General features: G+C 42.9%; 1 protein-coding gene and 1 pseudogene across 2 annotated transcripts in view; one reads left to right on the plus strand and one right to left on the minus strand.

Annotated features, from left to right (window-relative positions):
* LOC139915986 (CCR4-NOT transcription complex subunit 2-like) overlaps positions 1 to 1518 on the minus strand; it is a 14179-nt pseudogene extending 12661 nt beyond the window's left edge. Inside the window, exon 1 of the transcript XR_013504085.1 lies at positions 1387 to 1518. The product of XR_013504085.1 is annotated as a CCR4-NOT transcription complex subunit 2-like (transcript). The remainder of the gene's footprint in view (positions 1 to 1386) is intronic.
* A 1422-nt stretch (positions 1519 to 2940) lies between these two features.
* Positions 2941 to 16092, plus strand: LOC139918758 (protein NLRC3-like). The gene is made up of 7 exons (XM_078281933.1): positions 2941 to 3238; positions 8017 to 8147; positions 8189 to 8481; positions 10600 to 10713; positions 10897 to 10975; positions 13744 to 13972; positions 14288 to 16092. Exons 1-7 carry the CDS (start codon positions 2941 to 2943, stop codon positions 16090 to 16092), a joined length of 2949 nt encoding a protein of 982 aa, XP_078138059.1.
* The last annotated feature ends 3200 nt before the right edge of the window (positions 16093 to 19292 follow it).

Below are 19292 nucleotides of genomic sequence, written 5' to 3' on the forward strand. Positions count from 1 at the left end.
AACAGACACAAACAAATCATCCACTTTTCAATTTATCAAGTTTACATCACTCCTCTATAGTTGGACATATAGACAATTAAATACATATAGTGACAATTCAATATTACCGCATATCGTCTTTAAATGGAGTCATATTGTGGTGAAATCATGATTCGTAATATTGTCATAAAACAGTGGGATGAAGTGGGCTTCCAGAGTGGCAGAAATAAACGACAGCGCATAATGAGCACAGTGAATATACAGCCTCTATGTTCACCTGCTCATTATGCGCCGTTGTTTATTATTGCGCTTTTGAAGCTTTAAACGTCCCATATTCTCACTTCCCAGAGTTTTATTTTGTGTCTTGAGGTCGATTCAAAGCTGTGTGTGTGGTGTCATGAACCAAAAACACTCTCAATCCATTTCTCCACGTTCATTTTCCAGCATCTCTCTGAGAGAGAAACGTAACTTTGTGGCGTCACAAAGGTTCGCTCATTATCATTTCTGTAAGAAATAACAGACTAACAAAGTGTTTTTTTCAAAGCGGTCGAGCGGTCGTCGTCGTTTATTACCGGAGAGTTTTCCCTACCTGTAGCCGCCGGGCCGCGGCGTCTCACGTTTCGCTCTCGAAACGGTTAGCCAATCGGAACGGAGCGGTCGTGAATATTAATGAGCCTTAAAGACACGGCGACAGAAACGGCCTGTTCTTGGTAAGGCTCAGAGAGATGCTGGAAAATGAACGTGGAGAAATGGATTGAGAGTGTTTTTGGTTCATGACACCACACACACAGCTTTGAATGGACAGAAAGACACAAAATAAAACTCTGGAGAGAATATAGACCTTTAAGCGACATTGGTTTATGTCTATTTTGTTTACTGACATGGTGATAAATGACTACAATAAGCAAAACCTTGGCATTTATATACATTTATGTGGCTAAAATACGGAACAGATGTATGTGTATTCCAACAGAGACAGAAGCCGTGTGTATCTCCAGAGTTGCGGCAAACTTACTGTGAACTGTATGTGCAAGTAATGTAACTTTCTAACAATATAATAAAAACTAGTCCTGATGCTGAATTGTTTTGAAGTGAATCTCTTTCTTTTCTAATCAATAATTGTAAGTAAGTGAAAAAAAGTGTTATATATTGTCAGAATCTGCTCTGCGTTCCTTTATGTGCTAGAAGTGATTTTCAGACTGTTCCTCCAGACGATGGCAGTGAATGGAGAGAGAAAAAAACACAATTCTCCAGTCTGCTCTACCGGAGCAACAGATCACAGAATCACTGATTTGGGGTTTTATCCTGGAGGAAGAGACACGACCCAAGACTCTACCAGAGTCACACAGAGATTTTAAATTAGGCAACACAACTGATGCCTGGTGCAGAGACGGACGGACAGCTTACGTCTTTGTCAGTGCGGTGAGGAGGGAACATGGACTGCTGGCTGTAGTAGAGGCTGGAGTCGTCGGCGTAGTCGCTCTCCACCCCTCCCTCCACAAACTTCTTCCTGTTAGCACCAAACATGCCGCGTGTCACCTGGAAAACACACGACACCGACGGACAGGACAGGACAGAGTCACACAACTGCCACTACAGAGAGGGGAGATGGTACGGAGACATCGCCGCGCGAAACTCCACTAAAGATAGCTGCAGATATTTCAGGATCACTACAGTTTCATTTGCTGTTTTCAGGACCGACCGGTAAATTCGGCATGCAAGCGACACACCAAGTAACTTGTGTTTCAATAAAATCTCCACTTTTGCACCTGTTTTGGTGTTTGGATTATCTGTGCGGTGAATTTACCAGCAGCTCCTTACAATTCAGATAAAGTCTTGAGTGATGCTCGACAGGGTGTGTAATATTTTCTGATTAAAACGACATTTAATTACAGTACACACTGGGATAACAGCGCCTTACATGGAGTTTGTCATCACTAGGTTTTCCTGAGCTTGTTCAGAGGTTAAGGTGTTGACAAAACCATTAGGGGCTGTTATACTCTTCCTCGGACATAACAATCTTTAAAGGTACATATATGTATTTTAATTTATTCTGTCTGAAAGGGCAGCAGGGCCGGGTGGCTGGTGCAAACTTGCTGTAACCAGAAAGTCACAGGTTTGATCCTGGCAATTGCCGGTGTGTGTCCATCAACAGCCTGTCAGTAGCCTGTCAGTAGCCTGTCAACAGACCGTCAACAGACCGTCTTTGAGCCAAACACTGAACTCTTACCAGTGCACACATTATAAATCACTCTGGATAAGAGCATCAGCCAGATTAAAAATCGAGATGGATGCATGGAAAATCCAATGCAAAATAAATACACCCATAGCTGCATTTGGTTAACATGGAAAACTCTCCCAGAGCTGGAAACGAGCCGCTGTAACCTGTGAAGCGGCTCAGAGGAAGCGACAGGAACACGAGCCGGTCCAGCAGCAGCTCTGTTCCCCAGCTCAACAGAAGTTCACTGTAGCGCATTAGCAAACAACAGCTAACCAAGTGATTGCTAGCTTGTAAAACTGTAATATAGTTTGTCACAGTGCTTGTGAACCTGTGTGTTGCAGGTTGGGAGCTATAAAAGTTTTCTAACCCCTGAGCTGCCAGCTGTAAACAACAGCTAAGCGGTTTGCAGCCTGTGTCTCTCGCTCAGAAGCTAACGATGCAGCACTGTCACAAGCTAGCTAGCTGTTAGCTCTGCTAATCTCTCTGGCTGCTTCTGACGCTACACCACCAGCTGGCTAGCTAACTATCCGCACAGACTGACTTCTCATCCCGTGTTTAGTGCGCCCAGACTGTGTTACAAACAAATAACTGTCATTAACTAGCATTAGTCAGTTACCTGTGGTGTGTAGCAGCGGCTAATGCTACCGGGCTAGCGCGCGTTAGTTGCATACGGAGCTATGGAAAGGTTAGCATGGTAGCTAATGCTTACTACCGAGCGAACTATCCAGCTAGATGAGAACATGGCGCCATGTGTAAAGATCAGAACCGCTATAACGTCAACTGATAAGCCACGGGAGATCCTGGCTGTGTGGTTTTCTACACAGTTAGACAGACAGAGAGGAGCGGAGGGGGGGCAGCTGTGTTTTTGTTCGGGTTTGGGCCTGCTCCGCCTCCGTCGGTTTGTTCCCCGAAACAACAACAAAAAGCGACGAAGCCGAAGCTGTCGGGTTGAGTCCCGGCGTCCCGGCCCGCCGCCTCCCGCGGCCCGGGAGCACGAGAGCTGCAACCGGAGAGTTGTTTTCCTCTCGGGACTGAGAGGTGATAATATTTGACACAAAATAAAGGAATAAAAAGCAGCTCACCGCATCAATCTTTCTTCCCCGCTACAATCCAAGATGGCCGACTTGTGTTCGCCAATCAGCGAGGATGCTGGGATGCCTGTCGCCTCTGACCTCTGACCTCTCTGCCTCATCATCATCCAGTCGGTGATGAATCTGACCGACCTGCACATGATGACTGACAGGAGTTCAGTCAGCTGGACCTTTAGTGCAAATACAATACAACCCATTTATTGATTTATTTTATCCAACATAGTGCAATATTCAAACAGTACAATTACTTACAGTGCAATGCTATATTCTGTATTTGATTTTAATCTTATCTTATTCTTTTACTGTTTCTATTTGTTTTGGGTTTATTTATATGCTGTTTTATATATAGGCCTATACTGTTTTTTTATGTACTGTTTTTATTGGTTATATTGTGTTTTATTCTTTCTGTCTTTTAACAAAGCACACAAGCAACCACTAAGCTAAATTCCAGTATGTGCAAATATTACATTTAAATTAGCTTTATTGGCATGAATGGTAATCAGCCATTATTACCAAAGCAGAACAATGAACAATATACACAGTATACATATATACATACACATATGCATACATACATATATATACATATACAGTATGTATACACATATATACACATACATAAAATATGTAAAATATGTAAAAGAAGGTACAATTAGGTAATTAGATTCAATGCAATCTAATGTCTTGTATTAAACACAGAAATATGATAATAGAAAATAAAATTACAAATTACTAAGTAAAAAATCAAAATCAAAATCTACTAACAATGGTCATAAAGGTGAAATATAACTACATAGTGTTACAATATTCTGGAGGTTCTAATTAACATTCATTTCATCAGTATACTTGGACAATAAAAGGATTGTGATTGTGATTGTTCAACACATCTCATATCAAACAGAACAGAGACATAAACAGCCGATCCTCCTCTTCTTCAGTTTTAAGGTAGATAACTTCTTCATGGAACTTCTGTAGGAGAGAGAGAGAGAGAGAGAGAGAGAGAGAGAGAGAGAGAGAGAGAGAGAGACCGACCATTCCACTCACATGTTTTACAGGGGCGTAAATACAGACAGTGCAGGCAGTGCGGTTGCACTGGGGCCCGTGGGGTAGGGGAGCCTGGAGAGACAGCGGGGCCCCAGCAATGCGTTGGGTGGAGAACTGGCCCTTGTGAGTCATTCAGATTGCCATCTCTGAAATGCGCCTGTGTGTTGTTGTCCAATGTCAAGTCTCTATTTGATCATGTGACGAGACGATGCGATAAAGCTAGTTTAGGCGCAAAATCTGAACGTCAAGACTGACAAGCCGAGCGAGCAGTCAGGCCTTTCAAACATAAAAGCAGCAGTAAGAAAAGACAAGACAGAAAAGAACAGGAGGAGAAGGTAGCAAAGCTCCCTAAATTAGATTCCTTTGGCTTTTTTATAAACAGTCGGCAGCCCACGGGCCCCCCTGCCCCCCCCTGCCCCCCCTGCCCCCTCCTGGCATCAGCATCGCTGCCCTCAGTGGTGTGTCAACAACCATGCAGCAGGTAACGTTAGGATAGCAAGCTAGATATAACGTTAGTCCTATATAATCGTAACATTAGGCTATTGTGTTAGATATCAATTTAAAGACAAGTTCTACATACATTATGGTACTTGCTTGGTGCTTGTAAATTGTATAGGTAGACTATGGGGAGTATAATGTTACGGCCCTGTTGTTGACGAACCACAGGCCCACAGCGGTACTAAAACACAGTTTAGAAAAGTCATAGGTGTTGAGAATTATAAAGGCACTTGCCACGGGCCCTGGGTGATACATTGTTAGTCTCGTTATGAATAATAAGGGGATATTAAGGTGATTTTAGCGGAACTGACAACGAGTGACATTCTGGTGTCTAGGCCCTACACACAGTGTACCGGCAGGCTGTATTCATAGATGTCGTTAATGCAGAGTTGATTTTTATATGTAGGATGTATGGCAGAAATAAGGCTGTTTGTTGTGTAGTAAAATCATCATTTGATGGGGTTTATGCAGACTGTGTGTAGCTGGCCAGTTTTCAGGACATGGTGTTTTTTGTTAAATATTGCAGCTGTCTTGTCTCGTCATGTGCTGCAGGCTTCACTTTACTATCATCTCTTGCCTTTATATCAAATAGGAGTGCACTCGTGAGGTTATTGCCTTTTGTTAAAGTCAGCGGTCATTTTCAGACAGTGAAATAGACAGCTCCTCTGCTCTGAGGCCTGATGCTTGTTTTGTCTGTTTACGTCACGGCATCAGAGTCTATCCATGCTTCTGATAGCTTTCTCTTTGACCTTTCTACTTTCCCAGTACAATAGCCTGAGTAACTTATTCGACTGTAAAATCCAACACATTGTTGGTAAAATATATATACGCCTAATGGTGTGTGTGCTTCATAACTAGCACTGGGGCCCGTCATAACTACCTTACACCACTGATGTTTTGCCTCATTATTGCAGATTGCCAATAAACTTCATTCATCCATCAATTCTGGGATAGTCAGCTCACATTCTCTGATTGTTTTTTGTTTTTTTAATCTTTCACAGTCACATAAATCAATAAAACCAAAGTCAGTGTCATGAAAGCTTTTATCTTTTCCATCAAAGCTAACTGAAGCTCAGCTAACCTCTCGGCTTTGCTAGCAAACGATGAAGGAGAGAAAGTGAGCGGAGAATGTGTAAAATAAACCCAGACAGCGATCCTCCCTGGTCTCCCAGTGAAGTCCAGCTGCTGCTGAGAGCAGCGAACTGCACTTCTGTTACTTTTACTGTTTAGATGAGACAAATTCTTCACTTTTAATTTCACTTCTTCAGCGCTGCTCTCTCTCTTCTGTCTCCACTCTCAGCCTCACAGTGCGGTACAGATCCTCTACAGCAGCATTACCGCCCCCTAGTGGGGAAGACGGACAACAGCAGCTTAACTCATTCAGTCTGTTGTTAAATAGAACTTCTCTACAGTAACTTCAATTAATATCTCCACTTCTGCCTCATGTGGCATGCTGTTACCATAGCAACTGATCTGGTACAGACCCAAAACAAAGTTTGTAAACAAAGTCTCTGGAGGAAGCCTGCCAACTCCCGTTCACTTCCATTATAGGAAGAAAAAATAAATAAGTCAGTGGTGCGCAGCGCCCTCTAGTGGACAGATGGGGAAACTTCATACCTGTAAACTGGAACAGAAGGGCTTTAAGTTAAAGAAGAAAAAAAAATAGCCATGAGGCAACAAGAAACTTTGATGCCTTTCACTTGATTGGGGGGGGGCACAAGAGGAGAAAGACTAAAATTAATAATACATATGATTTTTTAAATTATTATTATAATTTGACGTCTACACTGCAGTATGTGTGTGTGTGTGTGTTTAACCAGTGGTTTCAATGTTATCTATTTATCTATCTATATCTCTCTCTCTCTCTCTCTCTCTCTCTCTCTCTCTCTCTCTCTCTCTCTCTCTCTCTCTCTCTCTCTCTATCTATCTACCTATCTATCTATCTAATAATAATGGCAGGCTCTCTGTCTTCTGGATGAGGTTTTTGTGTGGAGTGAGGACGCCCTCTGTTGGATTCTGCTGACTACAGCATGTGTGCAGGTCGGCTGGCTTTCTGTACTTTTATATTGTTGCTCTGCTTTCTGTTTCTGCTCTGAAAGTAAAGGAGCAGTCTGTTCAAAAATCTATTTTAGAATGGTAAATGTGGTAGTATATAGGTGATCTGTAGGAGATAATATTGTACTATTGTACTCTTATAAAGGGCAGTTTCAGGAAACATTTATTGTCAGAGATCAGCAGCGCCCCCTTCTGGACTGACAAGAAAGTGACTGGTATAAAACAGTAGGTCCTACCTGTGTTTACATGCACAAAGTATTCATGATGCTCATATGACCGTTGCTGATAAAACTAAATATGTGATAACCTAATATATGATAATAAAATTCATACAAACATGAAACAACAGAATAGAATATTCTGTATATTACCATGGAAACTAAACTTACACTGACAGTAAAAAACAATAGTAAACTGGATACTTATATCCAGTTTACTATTTTATTATCATGAGAGTTTACTATCATGTTTACCTGCCTTAGCTAATATTACCATAAAGTTTAAACCAGCTAGTGAGTAGTCTGGTTTCTAAAAGTCAGGAGCTTTTCTAAAAGAAACTAATTCACCAAAAAAAGAAATGTATGAACAGTTGAAGAGAGCAAACTGAGTTATTTTTTTCATATATATCTATTATAATATAAAATACATTCATTCACACACTCATACACACATACAGTACATCTTCTGTATATATATTCTCTGTCTCCACTCTGCAGTACAAATCCTCTACAGCACCATTACCGCCCCCTAGTGGGAAAGACGGACAATAGCAGTTTTAACACGTTCAGTCCTATAAATAAATTGAATATAAATTTAACTGGGCTACAATAATAATAAAATGGAGGACAAACACACGGCTAGTCACAATGTGTGTGTGTGTATCTAGGCCGACTGTATCTGACACTAATTCAACAACAACAAAAAATGTATGAACAGTTGAAGAGAGCAAACTGAGTTATTTTTCACCAGTCTGCTGCAATCCTCCTCTCCTCTCCTCCTCTAATCCCTCCATACTGAGAACTTCTGTAGGTGACATGATTTATCCAGGAGGAGCTGGATGGTATTACATGTTAAAGCAGTGGAGAAACCAAGCAACATGATTCCCACTGTGTCTTCATGTTTATCCAGATGGGAGTAAACCCTGTGGAGCAGGAAGACGATGCAGCATCGTCCACTCCTATATGAGTCTGGTAGGCAGACTGCAGAGGCTGCAGGAGTCTCACAAGAGGTCTAAGATGATCCAAGACAAGCTCTCCAAGGTCTTCATGATGTGCTGGATGTTAGTCCCTCTGCTCTGTAGGGCTTCAGGACGCCGGACCGGCCCTTCTTCAACATGGGGACGATACAGGATGTTGTCTGCAGCGGTGGCGCCCTCTGCAGGCTCAGTGAGAGGTTGAAGAGAAGCTGCAGGAGCCTCACAGCTGATTGGTCCATGTTTCCAGCACCCTGGGGCCAAGGTGCTATCAGCACCCACAGTCTTGCTGGGATGGAGCCTCCTCAGCTCCCTCCTCACCTGGTCAGCAGAGATGGACGGGCCGGGGAGAGACCTCAGTGTCTTCCTGGACACTCTGAAGTCTGGGCTAAAGGTCAAAGGTCACAGGGCCTTTTTACCATCCAGGCTCCTGGGCTTTGGAAGGTCCTGCCTGAGGAGCGGAGGCTGGTGAAGTCACCTTCATACTGGAGATCAGATCAGAAAACACATTTACTGACAGGCTTTCATATCACTTGTTTTGACCTATTTTATTCTCATTTTTTTCTGAAGGTTGTGTAAGCCTGTTTTTAATTCATGCCTTGGAATTGAAAATGTCTTTATAATAATGTTTATGTTTTTATTGCCTGCAAAGCACATTTTAATGCATTTAATATTTTTCATGTAGTATTCAAATATAGTTCATATAATTGTTATTATTATTAATATTATTATTATTGTGTTAGAATTCATATTTGTGTTATATGTATTATTATTATTACACTTATTAGTGTTACTATGATTGGTAGTAGTAGTAGTAGTTGTCAATAGTAGCAGCATTAGTATTACCAATAGTAGTAGTTGTAATGGTAGTAGTTGTTCTTTAGTAGGTCCTTTCAGACAGATAATCTATATAGATCTCAGATTTCAGACTCACACTGCTTGTCATTTGTCTGATAAAAGTAAGTGAAAACAGGATTTACTCAGCCGGCTCTTTAAAACGGCCCCAATGCAGTTCCAATGGGCGTGCGTCGGCGTGTGTCATTTTGCGATGGCTCCGCACGCCGTGGCGACTTTTCACACGACCAGCCTTCCCATCTCTATCATTGGCGGCCCCACCAGCTAGGTCGTAAGGCCGGGCTTTGGCATCTCGTAAACATGTAATTCTGCCTCTGGGGCTCTAACCAAAAGATAGTACAACTAAATCTCCTGATCGGGGATTTCTCTGCCACAGACTTTGTTCCTGGCAACAGGTTAGACTGGTTTGATGTTATGTTGATGTTTCTAGACTAATCTGAAAGTTATGAGGATGTGAGCGCACCCTCAGGTCAAATGTTCACAGACTCCCAGGACTGACGAAGGAGAGAAGCAGCGTCTTCTCTCTCAGTGTTTCCTCTATAGATGAAGCTAGAAAGTCTCTTTGATTTGATCTGGATGCAAGTTCACCAGGTAAAGACCCTACCAGGGATCATTATAAATGTTTGATGAATAATATCCTACATTGTGTTGTATAACTGGATGACTGTAGAGTAGACTGGGATGAGACGGTGGTGCTTTCAAAATGTACTTTCAATGTTTGCAGATGTAAATATTCATTAGAATTCATTGTGCCATAATTTTCAACATTAATGTTTGACATTGAGGGTAAAATTGATATTATCTAAGAATGCTTTACCTGAACTATTTTAGTGAAAGCTAAAATCAGAGACAGTTAGATTGCAATCTGAACTCAATGGGGAAATATGCAGAAAGTCTCAGAACTAGTCTGACAGTTTGGATAAGCTTGACTGAAGTGCATTTCTTCCACTTCACCAAGTGAGTAAAACACTGGCACCTTGCCAATACAAAGGTACACTTCCTTTCACTCAACTCCCTTTTGCTCAGTCCATGTCTCAATTGTCCCAGAGGCTTAAAAATCCTTTCTAGATGAAGCTGGTCAATGTATTTGATGTAAAGGGCAGCTGGTCTGAGTATTACTACACTCTGTATATGTGACATGGGGCTGACAGGAAGAATCAGCCCTTGAAATAATATATCCTGTGATGGAAACCTTGTTGTCATGGATCAGCCCAGTGTGTTTGTGTAAAGGTGTTCGCTCTACTATGAGTCTGTCTGAGGAGAGAGAGGAGGGGCTCCCTCCCTCTAAAACCACTCTGTCTGGGGAACATGACAGCCGGACCAAAGCTAAGAGGTAAGATGAGGATCTCTAACTGTCCATGACTGTTCTCCATCTCAGAGCTCAGCAGTGAAATCATTACAGCATCATTATTCAGAGTAAAAGCTCTGTCTCTGTTGTGTTGAAGCCCAGTCCAGCAGGAGAGACCAGACTCCCCTGAACCCAGCTGTGTGTCCATGAAGAGCAACCGGTCTATAGTTTTACCTATAAATTTTAAAGATAAACATTGTTCTGAAAATATGTAAGTCATTATTATCTTAGTGCGTTAGCATTACTAAGAAAATAAAATTGTCTTCTTCATAAGAACACAGATACCTTCACCGTGTTCATAAAATGTTTCTATCAGGATCCAGCAGGAGAGACCAGACTCTCCTGAACCCAGCTGTGTGTCCATGAAGAGTGACCGGTCAAGGAATCGATCTATTGACTTCAAAGATGGACACCACTCTATTGATCAAAGGTAATTATTTAAAACTGATGATAAAAACAGATGGGTTTGTTGTTGTCAGATTCACAGTCAGAATTGGTCCGGTCCTTCATACTCTGTTGATTGAGTTTCCTCTTTCAAAACATCACATCCAATAATCAGAGCAGCATTTACAGTGGAGTTCATGTTGTGTTGTGCATCATGTTTTCTCCACAGAGTCCACCAGGAGAGGTCAGAGGTTTCCAGTGGTCAGTCTGCCCAGGAGCATCAAACAGACCTGGACTCCATATTTATGGTGTGTAAATGTACAACAGCACCTTTTACTTCAGCTACAAACAAACTGAAAAACAACCATTCTGACCATAATAGTCTCCATGCTACACTCTTTAGATCAGTTGGCTTTCAGACTCTGCAAGATGGATTTGATTTTGTGTTTTGTGTTTGTTTTGTGTCCAGATGTTTGTATGGAAGTTTAATATGTAAGGCAAGGCAAGTTTATTTATATAGCACATTTCATACACGACGGCAATTCAAAGTGCTTTACATAAATAAAATAAAAAATAAAGACATAGATAAAAAGAAGAAGAAAAGTGAAAGTGCATTAAAATCACATTTAAAAGAAAATATAAAAGATAAAAATAAATAAATATTACAGTGCAGATGAGTGATGCCCTAGATTTCTTAAAAAGCCCTGGAGAACAGAAAAGTTTTAAGCTGATTTAAAAGATTCTAACGTTGAGACAGACCTCGATGTTCTGGAAGTTTGTTCCAGGCATGAGGAACATAAAAACTAAAAGCTGCTTCTCCATGCTTTGTTCTGACCCTGGGGACAGGAAGCAGACCAGCACCTGAAGACCTGAGGGGTCTGAAAGAGATCAGAAATGTATTTTGGTCCTAAACCATTAAGTGATTTATAAACATGCAACAGAATTTTAAACTCAATTCTTTGGCACACAGGAAGCCAGTGCAGTGATCTCAGCACTGGACTGATGTGGTCCATGTTCTTAGTCCTGGTCTGATGTGGTCCATGTTCTTAGTCCTGGTCTGATGTGGTCCATGTTCTTAGTCCTGGTCTGATGTGGTCCATGTTCTTAGTCCTGGTCTGAACCCTGGCAGCAGCATTCTGGATGAGCTGCAGTTCTCTCAGAGCTTTTTTTAGAGAGATCTGTAAAGACACTGTTACAGTAGTCAAGCCTACTAAAAATAAATGCATGAACAAGTTTTTCAAGGTCCTGCTTGGACACAAATTCTTTAATTCTTGCGATATTTTTAAGGTGATAGAAGGCAGATTTTGTAATTGTCTTGATGTGGCTGTTGAAGTTTAGGTCAGAGTCCATAACTACACCAAGTTTTCTGACTTGGTTTTTAGTCTCCAGTGAGAGGGATTCAAGGTGAGCAGTGACTTTAAGTCTCTCCTCTTTGGCACCAAAAACAATTATTTCAGTTTTATCTTTATTTAGTTGCAGAAAATTGTGGCACATCCAGTCATTGATTTGTTCAATGCACTTATTTAGGGAGTCTGTTGGACCATAGTCATCTGTTGATAAAGCTGTGTAGATCTGAGTGTCGTCTGCGTAATTATGATAGGAAATACTGTTGTTTTGCATAATTTGAGCTAGTGGCAGCATGTAGAGATTGAACAGAAGAGGCCCGAGGATCGATCCCTGGGGAACTCCACATGCCATTTTTGTTCACTCATATACGCAGTTACCAATAGATACAAAGTAGTCTCTGTCTTGTAAGTAAGATTTAAACCAGTTTAGGACTGTGCCAGACAACCCTACCCATTTTTCTAGTCTGCCTACCAGTATGTCATGGTCTACTGTATCAAACACCAGAGGTGGGAGTAAGTCACACATGTGCAAGTCACAAGCAAGAATCAAGTCTTAACCTTCAAGTCCCAAGCAAGTCCCAAGTTACTGTGGTGAGAATCAAGCAAGTCAAGTCGAGTCCCTGCTAAGTCAAGCAAGACAAGTCAAGTCATTGCTCAGGTCAAGCAAGTCACAACTCAAGTCATACGAAATTCTGATGATCTACCCCAGTTTCCACATTTAAATCAGTTAAAAGACAGTGGTCATGAAAAGTTGAGTTTTATTTTCAACATTAACGAAAACTGTTGCAGCCTGCTTACATCTTATAAATCTTACTGATATTTGACATTTTGTGGCAATCAAGTCCTTTCGCGTCATCTGTCTCAAGTCTAAATCAAGTCTCAAGTCATGAATACCAAGTCAAAGTCAAGTCAAGTCTTTTATCTATGTTAGTCAAGCAAGTCTCAAGTCCTCAAATTTGTGACTTGAGTCTGACTCGAGTCAAGTCATGTGACTCGAGTCCGCCACCTCTGTCAAACGCAGCACTAAGGTCCAATAAAACTAGAACTGAGATTTTTCCTCAGTCTGTATTAAAACAAATGTCATTTAAAACCTTTACTAGAGCGGTCTCAGTGCTGTGGTGGGACCGGAATCCGGATTGGAAGATATCAAGAGTATTATTGGAAACTGTTAAGTTGTAGGAAGACAACCTTTTCGATTATTTTACTTAAAAACGGCAGATTCGATATGTCGCCTGTAATTACTAATTATTGAGGCATCAAGATTATTCTTTTTCAGAAGAGTCTGAATAACTGCAGTTTTCAAAGCCTTAGGGAAATCACCTGATAAAAGGGAACTGTTGACTATCTGCAGTAAATCTGATGCAATACAATCAAAAACATTCTTAAAAAGGCTTGTCGCTAGACTATCAAGGCAGCAGGTAGAAGACTTTAGATGCAACACAACTTCTTCTAGTGTTTTGTAATCAACTGGAACATGTTAGCTGGATTTATTTTGTGTAAATACAAAGGTGACGCAGAAATTTTACTCGAAATGGAGGTGCTGACTTCTTGTCTAATCTTCTGAATCTTTTCAGTAAAAAAAGCGGGAAAGTCATTACATGGAGAGCAGTTCAGGGGCTACTTTCACTTGGGGGTTAGTCAGCCTATCAACAGTGGAGAATAAGACACGTGCATTATTAATATTTTTGTTGATGAGGTCAGAAAATGTACAGTATATTATTCTGTTCCAGCTCCTTGAGGAGAACATCGTCACCTTTGTGAAGAACGAGCTGAAAAGGTTCCAGAGGGCTCTGAGTCCAGATTACCCAGAATCCTTAGAGAGTCAGAGGGAGGATGAGGAGGTGGTGGAAGGTGAGGAGGAAGAGCAGAGGAGGAGCAGCAGAGAGGCTTTTCTGAAGATCACACTGCACTTCCTGAGGAGAATGAAGCAGGAGGAGCTGGCTGACTCTCTGCAGAGCAGTAAGAGGCTTTTAACAGGTTTAACATGATGGAGAGGGGAGATGGAGGGAAAATAGAAATGTTTGCATTAAGGGTAAATGAGCACAATCCCCATGGATAATCTGGTTAAATTATTGATCTGTTGATGTGGGTGTAAAATGCTGCACACAGTGGTTTACATTTAAAGACAACACAATAATAGTCAATACCCACCAGTAATGGGCTAAATAGATGCCATGGAGTTGTTAAATGGAGACATTTACAAGGAAAGTTTCACATTTCTCACATTTAATATCACATCCACTTATTGATGATATGTGTCATTTGTTCATTCAGAAACTCTTGCTCCTTGCTGCCAACGTGAACTCAAATCTAATCTGAAGGAGAAGTTTCAGTGTTTGTTTGAAGGGATTGCTAAAGCAGGAAACCCAACACTTCTGAATCAGATCTACACAGAGCTTCACATCACAGAGGGAGAGAGTGGAGAGGTCAATGATGAACATGAGGTCAGACAGATTGAAAAAGCATACAGAAACCAGAGACCAGAAACACCAATCAAATGTGAAGACATCTTTAAACCCTTACCTGGAAGAGACAAACCAACCAGAACATTGATGACAAAGGGAGTGGCTGGCATTGGGAAAACAGTCTTAACACAGAAGTTCACTCTGGACTGGGCTGAAGACAAAGTCAACCAGGATATACAGTTCACATTTCCATTCACTTTCCGAGAGCTGAATCTGCTGAAAGGGAAAAAGTACAGCTTGGTGAAACTTCTTCATCACTTCTTTACTGAGACCAAAGAAGCAGGAATCTGCAGGTTTGACAAGTTCCAGGTTGTGTTCATCTTTGACGGTCTGGATGAGTGTCGACTTCCTCTAGACTTCCAGAACAACGAGATCCTGACTGATGTTACAGAGTCAACCTCAGTGGATGTGCTGCTGACAAACCTCATCAAGGGGAAACTGCTTCCCTCCGCTCGCCTCTGGATAACCACACGACCTGCAGCAGCCAATCAGATCCCTCCTGAGTGTGTTGACATGGTGACAGAGGTGAGAGGCTTCACTGACCCACAGAAGGAGGAGTACTTCAGGAAGAGATTCAGAGATGAGGAGCAGGCCAGCAGAATCATCTCCCACATCAAGACTTCGCGAAGCCTCCACATCATGTGCCACATCCCAGTCTTCTGCTGGATCACTGCTACAGTTCTGGACCATGTGTTGAAAACCAGTGAGAGAGGAGACCTGCCCAAGACCCTGACTGAGATGTACATCCACTTCCTGGTGGTTCAGTCCATCCAGGGGAATGTCAAGTATCATGGGAGAGCTGAGACAGATCCACTCTGGACTACAGAGAGCAGGAAGATGATTCTCTCTCTGGGAAAACTGGCTTTTGAGCAGCTGGAGAAAGGCAACCTGATCTTCTATGAAGCCGACCTGACAGAGTGTGGCATTGATATCAGAGCAGCCTCAGTGTACTCAGGAGTGTTCACACAGATCTTTAAAGAGGAGCGAGGGCTGAACCAGGACAAGGTGTTCTGCTTTGTCCATCTGAGCATTCAGGAGTTTCTGGCTGCTGTTTATGTCTCTCTGTCATTCATCAACACTGGTGTCAATCTTCTGTCAGAACCACAATCACCATCCTGGTGGTCTATACCATCAAGCGACAAATCTAAACTAAAACACCTCTACCAGAGTGCTGTGGACAAGGCCTTACTGAGTCCAAATGGACACCTGGACTTGTTCCTCCGCTTCCTCCTGGGCCTTTCACTCCAGACCAATCAGACTCTCCTACGAGGCCTGCTGACACAGACAGGAAGTGGCTCACAGACCAGTCAGGAAACAGTCCAGTACATCAAGAAGAAGATCAGGGAGAATCCGTCTCCAGAGAGAAGCATCAATCTGTTCCACTGTTTGAATGAGCTGAATGACCGTTCTCTAGTGGAGGAGATCCAACAGTACCTGAGATATGGAAGTCTCTCCAGTGTCAGACTCTCCCCTTCTCAGTGGTCGGCTCTGGTCTTCATCTTACTGTCATCAGAAGAAGAGCTGGACGTGTTTGACCTGAAGAAATACTCTGCTTCAGAGGAGGGTCTTCTGAGGCTGCTGCCAGTGGTCAAAGCCTCCAATAAATCTTTGTAGGTTCACAGATAACTGGATATATTCTATAATGTATTATAAAAATAATAATAATAATAATAATAATAATAATAATAATAATAATAATAATATATGAGGTGATCTTTTCTACAGAAGAGAAAAAATATATTTTCAAAGTTCTTGTTTATCTTCATCACTAATTCTTCTTCAGGCTGAATGACTGTCAGCTGTCAGAGAGAAGCTGTGAAGCTCTGGCCTCAGTTCTCAGCTCCCAGTCCTCTAGTCTGAGAGAGCTGGACCTGAGTAACAACAACCTGCAGGATTCAGGAGTGAAGCTGCTCTCTGCTGGACTGGAGAGTCCACACTGTAGACTGGAGACTCTCAAGTAAGATCCAATACATTTTTTTTCAATTGATTGATTTAGTGTTACTTTCTAGGCCATGTGAACTGCTTTCCCTGATTAGATTTCATTATTTTCTCTCCTTGTTGCCTCTGTTGTTGAGACTTAGCAAGTCCAGATCCTGTACAGGCCCACGGCGCGTGTGTAGAAATCCACTAGCTGCGGCCACACTGATCCGTCGGGAAGCAGACAGAATTATTGACGGATAGATTCTGTCCATTTGTCTGACTTCTAAGATTTTGTCAGAAATTCACTTGAGAACTCTCAAACACAAAGCAGATCATTTTGTCAACTATTTGTATTTGGGATCGTTACAGTTTGTGTAAGCATTCGACTGTATTTTTCCAATTCATTTCACAGTAGTGTACTAACGAGGAAATCTAACATGTACCTGTAGCGTACCTGTGTGTGTGTGTGTGTGTGTGTGTGTGTGTGTGTGTGTGTGTGTGCAGGCTGTCAGGCTGTCTGCTCACAGAGGAAGGCTGTGCTTCTCTGGCCTCAGCTCTGAGCTCCAACCCCTCCCATCTGAGAGAGCTGGACCTGAGCTACAATCATCCAGGAGCCTCAGGAGTGAAGCTGCTCTCTGCTGGACTGGAGGATCCACACTGGAGACTGGACTCTCTCAGGTCTGGAGAGGCTTGCTGCCAGGCAGAGGCAGTGTCTAATAGAGGGGTTAGAGTTGGCAGACATTTTGTCTCTCAGACTGAGAAGCTGAGGAATATTGTTTAATGTTTAATGGTGGATATGAGTGACGTCGTCTGTTTCTCCCCCCAGTGTGGACCATGGTGGAGTGCAGATGTTGAAACCAGGTCTGAGGAAGTGTAAGTGTGTATTTAGTTTTTTCATGAAAACAACATTCAAGTTCAAAGTTTTATTTGTCACATGCGCAATCATACAAATACGTGCAGTGAAATGCTTGGTTGCCGCCTCCTAAGATAGGAAGTAGAAAAAATAGAGATAGTAAAAATATTTTAAAAACTATATATTAAAAATATGTATTAGTATAAAAATAATTATTATATACAGGGAGGAATAAAACTGTGCAATAGATCTGTTATACAATGATATATAATGTTATGAAGATATGAATATAGCTATGTAGATTAGATTTACAGATTTACAGTAGTACAGTTGCCCATGGCAATAGTGTAATAGTGCAACGAGTACAGTCTAGTGTTGCCGGGAGTAGTGCAGTGTGTGCGAAGTCGTGGTATTACAGTCCTTGTCCACATATATTATGTAGTGTTGTGTGTTGTGTAGTGTGTAATGTTATGTAGTGTTATGCTCAGTCTCTGTGCCTGTCGGGGGGCATCTGACAGGCCTCAGGTAGTGCCCTCGTTGAGAGTCCGGAGGGCCTGGGGGAAGAAGCTCCTCCTGAGCCTCTCCCTGTTGGCCCTGAGGATGCGGTACCGTCTCCCTGACCGCAGCAGAGAGAAGAGGCCAGTGTTCGGGTGGCTGGAGTCCTTGTTGATTCTCTCTGCCTTGGTCCTGCACAGCCTTGAGTAGATGTCCTGCAGGTTGGGGAGTGCACTGCCAGTGATGCGTTCAGCCACACGTACCACTCTCTGCAGGGCCTTGCGGTCCTGCTGGGTGCTGCTCCCATACCAGGCGGTCATACTCCCTGTCAGGATACCCTCGATAGTATACGTGTAGAAGTTCCTGAGTATCTGGGTGGACACCCTGAACTTCCGCAGTCGCCTGAGGTGGTAAAGACGTTGCCGTGCCTTCTTCATCATGTGTAGAGTCCATGTCAGGTTCTCTGTGAAGTGGACACCGAGGTACCTGAAGCTGTCCACCCTCTCTCCACTGGGGCCCCGTTGATCTTGAGGTGGTTGTAGCTCCTCTCCTGTGCTTCCTCCCAAAGTCCACGGTCATCTCCTTAGTTTTGCTGACGTTCAGGAGGAGATCGCTGTCCTGGCACCAGCGTAACAGGTTCTCCACCTCCTCCAGGTAGGCCTTCCCGTTGTTGTTGGAGACCAGGCCCACCACGGCTGTATCGACAGCAAACTTGACGATGGTGTTGGAGTCAAGCGTGGCCACACAGTCATACGTGTATAGGGAGTATAGCAGGGGGCTCAGAACACATCCTTGGGGGCCCCCATGTTGAGGGTGATAGTTGATGCGGTGTGACTACCTACCCTCACCACCTGGGGTCTACCCGTCAGGAAGTCAAGGACCAATCTACACAGGGAGGTGTTCAGTCCTAGGTCCCTGAGCTTAGTGACGAACTTGGTGGGGGTTATGGTATTGAACGCTGAGCTGTAATCTATGAACAGCATTCTCACATACTGTAATTCCCTTTCCTATTATCCAGGTGTGAGAGGGCAGTGTGAAGGGTGTAGGCGATGGCATCATCTGTGGGTCTTTTTCGAGCAGTAGGCAAACTGCAGTGGGTCCAGAGTGCTGCGCAGTGAGGAACATATGTAATCCTTGACTAGCCTTTCAAAGCACTTCATTGCAACTGAGGTGAGTGCTACAGGGTGATAGTCATTTAGACAGGCTGGTTCGGTTTTCTTTGGCACGGGAACAACAGTGGACCTCTTGAAGCAGGTTGGTATAACGGAGTGAGTCAGAGACAGGTTAAGCAATACCGTGAACACTGGTGCTAACTGGTCAGCGCAGGACTTGAGGACGCACTCGGGGATGCCGCCTGGCCTTACTGCCTTCCTGATATTCACTCTCTTGAATGACCTCCTCACGTCGTGCTCTGAAACTGTGAACGTATTCACATCTCCGGCGGGGGCTGTTGTTGCGTAAGCCTGCAGGCTAGGGTTAGTGGCCAGTGCTGTTAGCCTCGAAGTGCGCATAGAAAGTGCTCGGCCAGGGAGGCATCAGTGCTCAC

This window comes from Centroberyx gerrardi, chromosome 24 (genome assembly GCF_048128805.1).
Source record: "Centroberyx gerrardi isolate f3 chromosome 24, fCenGer3.hap1.cur.20231027, whole genome shotgun sequence".
NCBI classification, from domain to species: Eukaryota; Metazoa; Chordata; class Actinopteri; order Beryciformes; family Berycidae; genus Centroberyx; species Centroberyx gerrardi.